This window comes from Salvelinus alpinus, chromosome 22 (assembly GCF_045679555.1).
Source record: "Salvelinus alpinus chromosome 22, SLU_Salpinus.1, whole genome shotgun sequence".
Taxonomy (NCBI): Eukaryota; Metazoa; Chordata; class Actinopteri; order Salmoniformes; family Salmonidae; genus Salvelinus; species Salvelinus alpinus.
In genome coordinates this window covers 23,783,933-23,793,846 of record NC_092107.1, presented here as the reverse complement: position 1 = coordinate 23,793,846, position 9,914 = coordinate 23,783,933, and the positions used below count along the sequence as shown (strand labels likewise).

At 43.7% G+C, this 9,914-nt stretch overlaps 1 protein-coding gene across 3 annotated transcripts in view; it reads right to left on the bottom strand.

Annotated features, from left to right (window-relative positions):
• Positions 1-766: 766 nt before the first annotated feature.
• LOC139549287 (serine/threonine-protein kinase ULK2-like) overlaps positions 767-9,914 on the bottom strand; it is an 80,033-nt gene continuing 70,885 nt past the window's right edge. For 2 of the 3 annotated variants that reach the window (XM_071359577.1, XM_071359575.1), the window contains exons 20-26: positions 6,183-6,292; positions 5,717-5,860; positions 5,060-5,274; positions 4,708-4,886; positions 4,356-4,474; positions 3,876-4,169; positions 767-3,415 (exon numbers count right to left, since the gene is read on the bottom strand). In XM_071359577.1, coding sequence (XP_071215678.1) covers positions 3,351-3,415; positions 3,876-4,169; positions 4,356-4,474; positions 4,708-4,886; positions 5,060-5,274; positions 5,717-5,860; positions 6,183-6,292 — 1,126 coding nt within the window. In that variant the 3' untranslated portion in view covers positions 767-3,350. The remainder of the gene's footprint in view (positions 3,416-3,875; positions 4,170-4,355; positions 4,475-4,707; positions 4,887-5,059; positions 5,275-5,716; positions 5,861-6,182; positions 6,293-9,914) is intronic. The other variant, XM_071359576.1, reaches the window with a different exon arrangement.

Here is a 9,914-nt window from a genome sequence, read left to right as displayed (position 1 = left end):
GGGTTCTGGGCTACATTAATTGTTTTCACAGTATGACAGAGAGTGGGCCCCAACACACACACGCACACAGATGAAGAGGCAGGTATGAAAAACACTGAAGTGGAGAGAGAAAACAATACAATGTCTTTTCAACTGTGGGCTTCCCTCTCTTTTCTTTTCACAGAAGTGGTCCTCTTGTCAACAGCTGAAGTCGAGATTAGAAGGTTGCCACAAACAGTTTGTGTACTAGATCAATTTGTATGCAGAATTTGTTTCAAGGATGAATAATTTGCTGACTGTGTCCTCAGAAAACAGGCAGTAACAGTCCTAAAATATCCCTTCCCCATCTGTCACCTTCTATTTGGCAGTAAATGACTGGACAAGTTAGAATAGTTCCATAGAGAACTGTGTGATTTTGGAATCCTGTTAATTTATTAGGTGATATTCAGAGAATGAGCCCCTTGTGTAGCTAATTATGTTATCAGAATCTGTATGGATGGGGATGCTTGTTACAGATGATAAAAAGTTACTCCAGCTGAGGAATGGGGCTGGAGAAATGTAACCACCACCAGAACTATGGACTGATGGTCGATGAAATTGACATGATGGTTTGAAACATACTTTGAAGCTGTATATTGATTTTGTGCAAAAAAATAAGTATTTTGGCTCAATCTATTGAATGTTAGAATGTTTGAGTCAAAATGACTGCTCATTGGCTCAAATGGGGTCCCTCGAGGACCCACAAATGTTATATTAGTATTTTCCATGAAGTAAGACAGACCATGCATGTAGTTCCAACTTTTCTTTTTAATTAACAAAGGCTGCATTTGTAGAGTTCCATAAAGAAAGATGCCCTTTAACACATATCAAGTAAAACATTAACATTTCTCAGTGAAAAATAGGTGTGTGGAAATTCAGTTGCATTTTCATGGTCGGTTCAGGGGGGGGGGGGTTTGACCATCACAAGAGTTGGTATGCATTCAGCTTCAGGTGCAAATGACAGGGAGGGTAAATACATTCACTCTACGGGATATAACATGTGCTTAGTACCAATGGTTTGTCTCTAAAACAGTCCATCGTTAGTACTCCATTCTTCATAAACTACTGCTAGAGAGGGAGTGTGACCTAAAACCACAGCGCTATAAATAGATGCATGTATTAGGTCAATTCAGACAGACTATTGTTTTAAATGTATTTCTCCCTCAACTCAGTGTGCAGAAAAGGCTTTTTGTGGTGCAGAGTGCTCACCAGCAGGGGAGAGGGCACAAGAAGAACAAAACCAAAATAAATCACAGAAACTTGGATATGTCTATTAAAAAAGAACAGTACATCATAAAAAAAACTAGTGGCCACCAGTTGCAAGTTTATGCATTACACACTATTCACACTTGTACATAGAAAATCAAAGGAGTCTGCCCACTTTTCAAACAGGTTTATGAGGCAGCTATTCTTCTGTAATGGACTTTCTATGATCACTGGCCTTTTGCATACCTGACGTGTGCAGACTCACTAACACTATTGTATTGCGAGCACAGCAGATGCTTGGGGAGAGAGCAGACTTGAATGGTTGCTAGGCACTGCCTTTCTTTACTTCCAATACACCGTAGATTTGATCTCTCCACACAGAATTCTCATATCCAGTATAGTATATGAACAGTCCTAGTATAAAGAGGAAGTTGTGTGAAGATGTTCTGAGCAGCTGCCGTGTGGTTGGCACCTTCCTCTGTGCCAGGGACCTCCAATGGAGGTAGGTTGACTGAACCCGTGGCAGGCATGGGTAAAAGGGCATATCAAATCTCTATGTACATAAAAATGGTTGTGCTCTTTGAGAGGCAGGGCATCCAATGGCGTTGTCTCGCTGACTGACCCCCTCACTCTCTCTGTGCTCTCACACACACTTAGGTAAACAAAATAACAAAATCACATGCACAACATACACATTTTTTACACTCTTGCAAACATCAATTTACAAGGAAATTAGCTACAGTTATTCATGTATGAACATAAAAAAGCTTGTTTCTGTATTATTTAGCGAAAATGAAACTTAAGGTAACTACTCAAGTAATTTGACTGTTTGTCTTGATTCACCCTGGAGAGGGGGGTGCCCCCTTGGTTAACTGATCCGGAACCCCTCCTCCCCAAATGCCAATGCTGGTCACCGCTAAAAGTTCCAGAGGCAAAGAAAACATCAATTTTAGTCTGATTCTCTGTCACCCACAGGCTTCTTCTTACCATAGTATTCTAAAAGCCCACCAGTGGTGTGGAGATGTGTAGAGACTGGATGTGTCATACGACCCCTCACCCTATTTCCACGGCAACACTTATTCAGAGAGCATGCGAGCAGGTTGCCCAGTAATGAGGGAGAGCTGTGGCAGGGCGAGTGGTGTTGCAGGCTGAGGAGAGTGTGAGACCCCCCCATCCCTTTAACCCACTTGAGCTACAGCTCGCAGCCTTCACACTTCTCTTACCTAAAGTGTTCCCCCCCACCTTTCACAATAAAGTGCTTCAGCTAACAAATGAACAAAAAGATCTAATTACAAATCTACAGATTCCTTTGCTCTTCAGGATTCCTTCCATGTGTGTAACAACGGTGTGTGTGTGTATTCTTGTATTGTAAAGTGTGTGTTTGGGCGTTTGAGTGTGTGTGTATTTGTTACAGTGTTGGCCAGACTGCCTGCCTTTAAGTTGACTAATCTCATATACTCCTTCCTTCCACTTCAATACTAAAGACGATGTCAGACGGCATCACATCATCCTTCTTCTTCTATCCCAAACCAATAAATAATCACAACAGCATTAATAACACAGAGTAAAAACCTTTACATTATTATAATAACTGTGATTTGCATTAAAAAGTTGTCTTTTTCATCGGTGTATAAGTCTCTGGGTTGTCATTGTCCTCATGTCAATCTCTTTCTTCTGGTACAAAATAATTAAAAAATCCTGCAAGTCAGAAACAAAAAGCTGGGTAGTTTGTTTGATCTGGTGGTGTGTCCTCATCCCACTCTCTTCAAGGAGTCAGTTGACAGACAGCATGCGAGAAGATGCCTGCGTCTTGTTCATGTCCTGTGAATGTCTCAATTGCAGGATCATTGGATCATCTTTGGTAGTGAATGTGTGCATCATCTCTCGTGCACTTCAGCGGTCAGTCTGCGATGCCAAAGAAGGTTTAATACTATCTGTCGTGTTGCTGTTTGCTTAAACTCAGAAAAAGATAAAGAATCTGAAAGGTGCTTGGACTGCTACGTGATTGAACATTGGGGTTCTGTGCTTGTTCTCAAGGTTCTATGGTTAGGTTAGAGAGTGGTCCCTCTGGGCAGAGAAGGAGGGCAGGGAGGTCACAGCTGCCCCTGGTGTGTGTGTGTGGTCTGCTACTCGTACAGTGTGACGGTGCAGTAGCAGAGGGCAGAGATTCTCCGGTCCACACTGGCCTTGTCTGTTGAGGAGACACAAACACAGTCAGATCACAGTCACTGGAGCGGCTGTTCCATGTCACAATGCCTTGGCTGCCATGCCACACACTGTCAAAGCACCATAGTGCACTCTAAACATAATCTGATTGAAGCCTCATCTGAATGCAGCTCAGAGATAGACTAAGTGGTTGAAGCAAACCTGTGAGTGCCGGTTACCATTATGATAAGAGGTCAAAGGGATTGTTCTCAAGAGACTCTAGTTAACACACTTGACTGTCCATATTAATATCCATGTCCACTACACCAGAGTCTCTGATACACTACAATGTGATAAGCTAGTCTGGTCTCTGACAGAGCCTGTTGGGGGAGTCTAGCCTGGTTGTCAGATGGATTTGTGCCTTTGGCCATACATGACATATCAATGGTGTGGCAGAAACAGACTGGTATCCAATCTATAGTTGAGGACGATGGGTGGATACTTACACTTGGCCACATTTTCAATGTCTGCAGGGTCCTGGAGGATCTTAGAGAGGCCATCTAGCAGCATGGCAGCCTTGTTGTAACGGTAGGCTATGTCCTCCGTCTGCTGAAACATCTCATCCAGAGCTGCAGACTGCACCGTTTCCACAGCGTGGTTATAGATGAGTTTCTCTGCGGTCACGCTGTTGATCTCGTCTACAAAGCGCTGCTTGTCGGAGAAGAAGTGGTTCAGCTTGTCTGTGAGCCGCCGACACAGGGAGATGCAGCTCTTGTAACGCTCGTTCAGACTCTTCACCACTGAGGGAGGGGAGAGAAAGCTAGTTATGCTCAAAATAAACTAAAATAATAATATCTAAGTATTATACATGCATCTGGATACTATTGATATTTTAAGTTAGTATGCTGTTTAAAAAAAAAAAAAAAAACTTCCATAAATACTATAGTGTAATGGCACTGTTACCGGTCTGGGGACTTCTGTCTTACCCTGCTTGACTGCGCTGGAGGGGTTGAGCTTGGCTGATTTAATCTGGGCCTTGGCCAGGTGGAGGGAGGAGGCCAGGAGCTGGGCAGCCTTCATGTACAGCACCAGCTGCTCCACCTGCCTGTAGAGGGCAGTACAGCACACATTACTAACCTATACATCTTACTTCTTTCCATGGCTTTTCTTTCTAAAAAAACAAACATTTTCTTTCACATTTAAAAAAATTGTGATGAAACAACAATGTTTTTTGTGCATCACTATGACGAAATGCAACAGGTTTGGGTCCGAACTAAAACCAAAATACATTCAGTTAAACTGACCCTCCCCTCCCCGCATATTTGATCTCTCCCTTACCCCCACTCCTTGCTGAGCTGGCTGATCTGGTCCACTACCACACTCTCCTGAGGGGGGTAGAGGGAGGCAGCTGATATACCCAAGTCTGCCCCTCCTGCTCGCACCGCTGCGATATCCAGGACACAGTCAGTGAAGGACAGCATCATCCGTAGGTGCATCAGAGTGTCTGTGTGCTCTCGCTGTAGTCACAAACACATGATACAGGTCAGATGTTACAAAGACGTGTGCAAATAGAAATGACACACACACACACACACACACACACACACACACACACACACACACACACACACACACACACACACACACACACACACACACACACACACACACAGGAGCTCCCCTCTTTCACCTCCATGAGTGTCTCCTCAGGCAGCTCTGGGGCCTCGAAGGTGATGAATCCATCCAGGCTGGGGGGAGAGGTACCGTAGGGGACATAGCGTAGGCTGCTGGGACCTGCGTCTGCCCCCCCTTGGGGAGGGGTCCCAATTGCCATGCCTGGAGGAGAGCCCACATACACTCGCCCACTGGTGGAGCACAGGGAGCCTGCCGAACTGTTGGAGCCCACTGAGAGCGAGAGAAGGCGAGAGGGATATAACTTTATTGTTCATGTGAGTCATTATGTAGACCTATCACTTTGGCATAATTTGATTGATCTTTTCATTGGTTGAATTTGAATTCTAGAGAATTTCAGATTTTAAGATACCATTTTTTATTTCTTTCCCAGAACAATGTTCAGTCCACGGAGACAGACTATTATTGAATGTACCCACTAAGATGGACAGCACAAGGAGAGGGAGAGAGATTGCCCACTAAATTGCAGTTATGTACCTCAGGACTGGCATTGGAACCACTACCCCTGAGTGAGCGCTTCACTCCAGGTAGGCAACATTGAGTGGTCATAGAAATTAGCGTTAGCAGGTTACCTCGGAGGGTGTAGCCTTGGGAAGAGGGGTTTAGCAAATGGTTAGCCTAGCAGGTTAGCCGCTGACGCAATGAGCGGTCTCACCTGAGGTGGTTCGCGGCCGGGTGCCCAGGTGGCTGCAGGTAGGGGGGGTGCTGCTGTTGGGGGGCGAGCCCACGGTGAAGAGAACGGTCCGGGGACTCGCCGCCCCGCCCTGAAGCTGAGCCAGCCCAAACGGTCCTGCCGGGGCTAGGGAGGGAGGGGGCGGTCATTCACACTAAGCCAATCAAGCTCTCACAGGAAGTGCCTGTCAGAGCAGCCAATCCAAGCAGTTCATGCAGGGCGAGAAGCCATGAAGCAAAAAGACTGGTGAGTCTTTGTATTTGTGTTGTTCTTGGGACAATGACAAGTGTCATCTACTAAACCATTGTTGTACAGGTCAGTCTACTAGCTAGGTTATTTCTTACTAAACTCCAGCTGTTTTCTAATTAACGGTACAAACATCTGTTCCATTAATTATACCGGTGAGGACAAACTAGGACAGTGTGTGTGTCAGTGTGTGTTTATTTACCTGTATCCATGGGCCGCTCTGTGTTGAGGCTGTCCGTGCTTCCCTGGTAGGGCTGTCCCCCTAGAGTGATTCTGATTGGCTGTTCAGACAGACGGCCAGTACTGACAGACCTGGGGAGAGAAATACATGCAGAACACATTGAGATGAGCAAGAGATACACTATATATACAAAAGTGTGTGGACACCGCTTCAAATTAGTGTATTCGGCTATTTCAGCCACACCGCCGTTGCTGAAAGGTTTATAAAATCGAGCACACAGCCATGCAATCTCCATAGCCAAACATTGGCCGTAGAATGGCCTTACTGAAGAGCTCAGTGACTTTCGATGTGGCACCGTCATAGGATGCCACCTTTCCAACAAGTCAGTTTGTCAAATTCCTGCCCTGCTAGAGCTCCCCCGGTCAACTGTAAGTTCTGTAATTGTGAAGTGGAAATGTCTGGGAGCAACAAGGCTCAGCTGCGAAGTGGTAGGCCACACAAGCTCACAGAATGGGACCGCCGAGTGCTGAAGCTCGTAAAAATTGTCTATCCTCGGTTGCAACACTCACTACAGAGTTCAAAACTGCCTCTGGAAGCAACGTCAGCATTATAACTGTTTGTCGGGAGCTTCATGAAATGGGTTTCCATGGCCAAGTAGCTGCACACAAGCCTAAGATCACCATGCACAATGCCAAGAGTTGGCTGTAGTGGTGTAAAGCTCGCTGTCATTGGCCTCTGGAGCAGTGGAAACGCGTTCTCTGGAGTGATGAATCACGCTTCACCATCTGGCAGTCAGATGGACTAATAATAGTCTGGGGCTGTTTTTCATGGTTTGGGCTAGGCCCCTTAGTTCCAGTGAAGGGAAATCTTAACACTACAGCATACAATGACATTCTAGACAATTCTGTGCTTCCAACTTTGTGGCAACAGTTTGGGGAAGGCCCTTTCCTGTTTCAGCATGACAATGGCCTCGTGCACAAAGCGAGGTCCATACAGAAATGGTTTGTCAAGATCGGTGTGGAAGAACTTGACTGGCCTGCACAGAGCCCTGACCTCAACCCCATCGAACACCTTTGGGATGAATTGGAATGCCGACTGCGAGCCAGGCCTAATCGCCCAATATCAGTGCCCGACCTCACTAATGCTTGTGGCTGAATGGAAGCAAGTCCCCACAGCAATATTCCAACTAGAGGTCGACCGATTAATCGGTCGATTAACCGATTTCAAGTTTTCATAAATCGGTAATCGGCATTTTTGGACGCCGATTATGGCCGATTAAATTGCATTCCATGAGGAAATTGCCTGGCAGGCTGACCACCTGTTACGCGAGTGCAGCAAGGAGCCAAGGTAAGTTGCTAGCTAGCGTTAAACTGATCTTAAAAAAAAACAATCAATCTTCACATAATCACTAGTTAACTACACATGGTTGATGATTTTACTAGGTTAACTTTTTAGGGATAGGGGGCAGCATTTTCACTTTGGATGAATATCGTGCCCAGAGTGAACTGCCTCCTACTCTGTCCCAGATGCTAATATATGCATATTATTATTACTATTGGATATAAAACACTCTGAAGTTTCTAAAACTGTTTGAATGATGTCTGTGAGTAAAACAGAACTCATATGTCAGGCAAAAACCTGAGAAAAAATCCAAACAGGAAGTGAGAATTCTGAGGCTGGTCGATTTTCAACTCATCGCCTATTGAAATCCCAGTGGGATATGGATCTGTTTGCACTTCCTACGCCTTCCACTAGATGTCAACAGTCTGTAGAACGTTGAATGAAGCTTCTACTGTGATGTTGAGCCGGATGGGAGCTGTTTGAGTCAGTGGTCTGGCAGAGTGCCAGGTCCTGGTCCATTCCACATGATATCGACTTGCGTTCCATTACTTCTATAGACACAAAGAAATACTCCGGTTGGAACGTTATTGGATATATATGATAACAACATCCTGAAGATTGATTCTCTACTAAGTTTGACCAGTTTATTCGACTTGTAATATAACTTTTTGAAGTTTTTGTCCGACGTTCGCCTGGATCTGCGCGAGCGTTTGAATATGTGTACTAAACGTGCTAACGAAAGTAGCTACTTGGACATAAATAATAGACATTATCAAACAAAACAACAATTTATTGTGGAACTAGGATTCCTGGGAGTGCATTCTGATGAATGTAAGGGAATATTTATGATGTAATTTCCTATTTCTGTTGACTCCAACATGGCGGAGAAATGTTATTTCTATCTGAGCGCCGTCTCAGATTATTGTATGGTGTGCTTTTTCCGTAAAGTTTTTTGGAAATCTGACACAGCGGTTGCATTAAGAACCAGTGTATCTTTAATTATATGTAAAACATGTATCTTTCATCAAAGTTTATGATGATTATTTCTGTTATTTGACGTGGCTCTCTGTAATTACTCCGGATATTTTGGAGGCATTTCTGAACATGGCGCCAATGTAAACCGAGATTTGTGGATATAAATATGCACATTATCGAACAAAACATAAATGTATTGTGTAACATGATGTCCTATGAGTGTCATCTGATGAAGATAATCGAAGGTTAGTGATTAATTTCATCTCTATTTCTGCTTTTGTGTGACTATCTTTGGCTGGGAAAAATGGCTTTTTGGATTTGGTGGTGATCTAACATAAATATATGTTGTGTTTTCGCTGTAAAACATATATATTTTTATTTTTTATTTTATCGGACACGATGGGTAGATTAACAAGATGTTTATCTTTCATTTGCTGTATTGGACTTGTTAATGTGTGAAAGTTACATATTTCTAAAATATTTTTGAATTTCGCGCGCCCTTTAAGCGGAATGTTGGGGGGGGGGGGTTCCGCTAGCGGAACGTGTGTCCTAGAAAGGTTAATGTGTGAAAGGTACATATTTCTAAAAAATATTTTTGAATTTCCCGCGCTGCCTTTTCAGCGGAATGTTGTCAGGGGTTCCGCTAGCGGAACGTGTGTCCTAGAAAGGTTAACTAGCTTGTCCTGCGTTGCATATAATCAATGCGGTGCCGGTTAATTTATCATCGAATCACAGCCTACTTCGCCAAACGGGGGATGATTTAACAAAAGCGCATTCGCGAAAAAAAGCACAATCGTTGCTTGAATGTACCTAACCATAAAGATCAATGTCTTTCTTAAAATCAATACACAGAAGTATATTTTTTAAGCCTGCATATTTAGTTAAAAGAAATTCATGTTAGCAGGCAATATTAACTAGGAAAATTGTGCCACTTCGCTTGCGTTCATTGCACGCAGAGTCAGGGTATATGCAACAGTTTGGGCCGCCTGGCTCGTTGCGAACTAATTAGCCAGAATTTTACATAATTATGACATAACATTGACGGTTGTGCAATGTAACAGAAATATTTAGACTTAGGGTTGCCACCCGGTCGATAAAATACGGAACGGTTCCGTATTTCACTGAAAGAATAAACGTTTTGTTTTTGAAATGATAGTTTCCTGATTTGACCATATTAATGACCAAAGGCTCCTATTTCTGTGTTTATTATATTATAATTAAGTCTGTGATTTGATATTTGATAGAGCAGTCTGACTGAGCGGTTGTAGGCGGAGGCAGGCTCGTAAGCATTCATTCAAACTTTACTGCGTTTGCCAGCAGCTCATAGCAATGCTTGATTCACACGCTGTTTATGACTTCAAACCTATCAACTCCTGAGATTAGGCTGGCAGTACTAAAGTGCCTATTAGAACATCCAATAGTCAAAGGTATATGAAA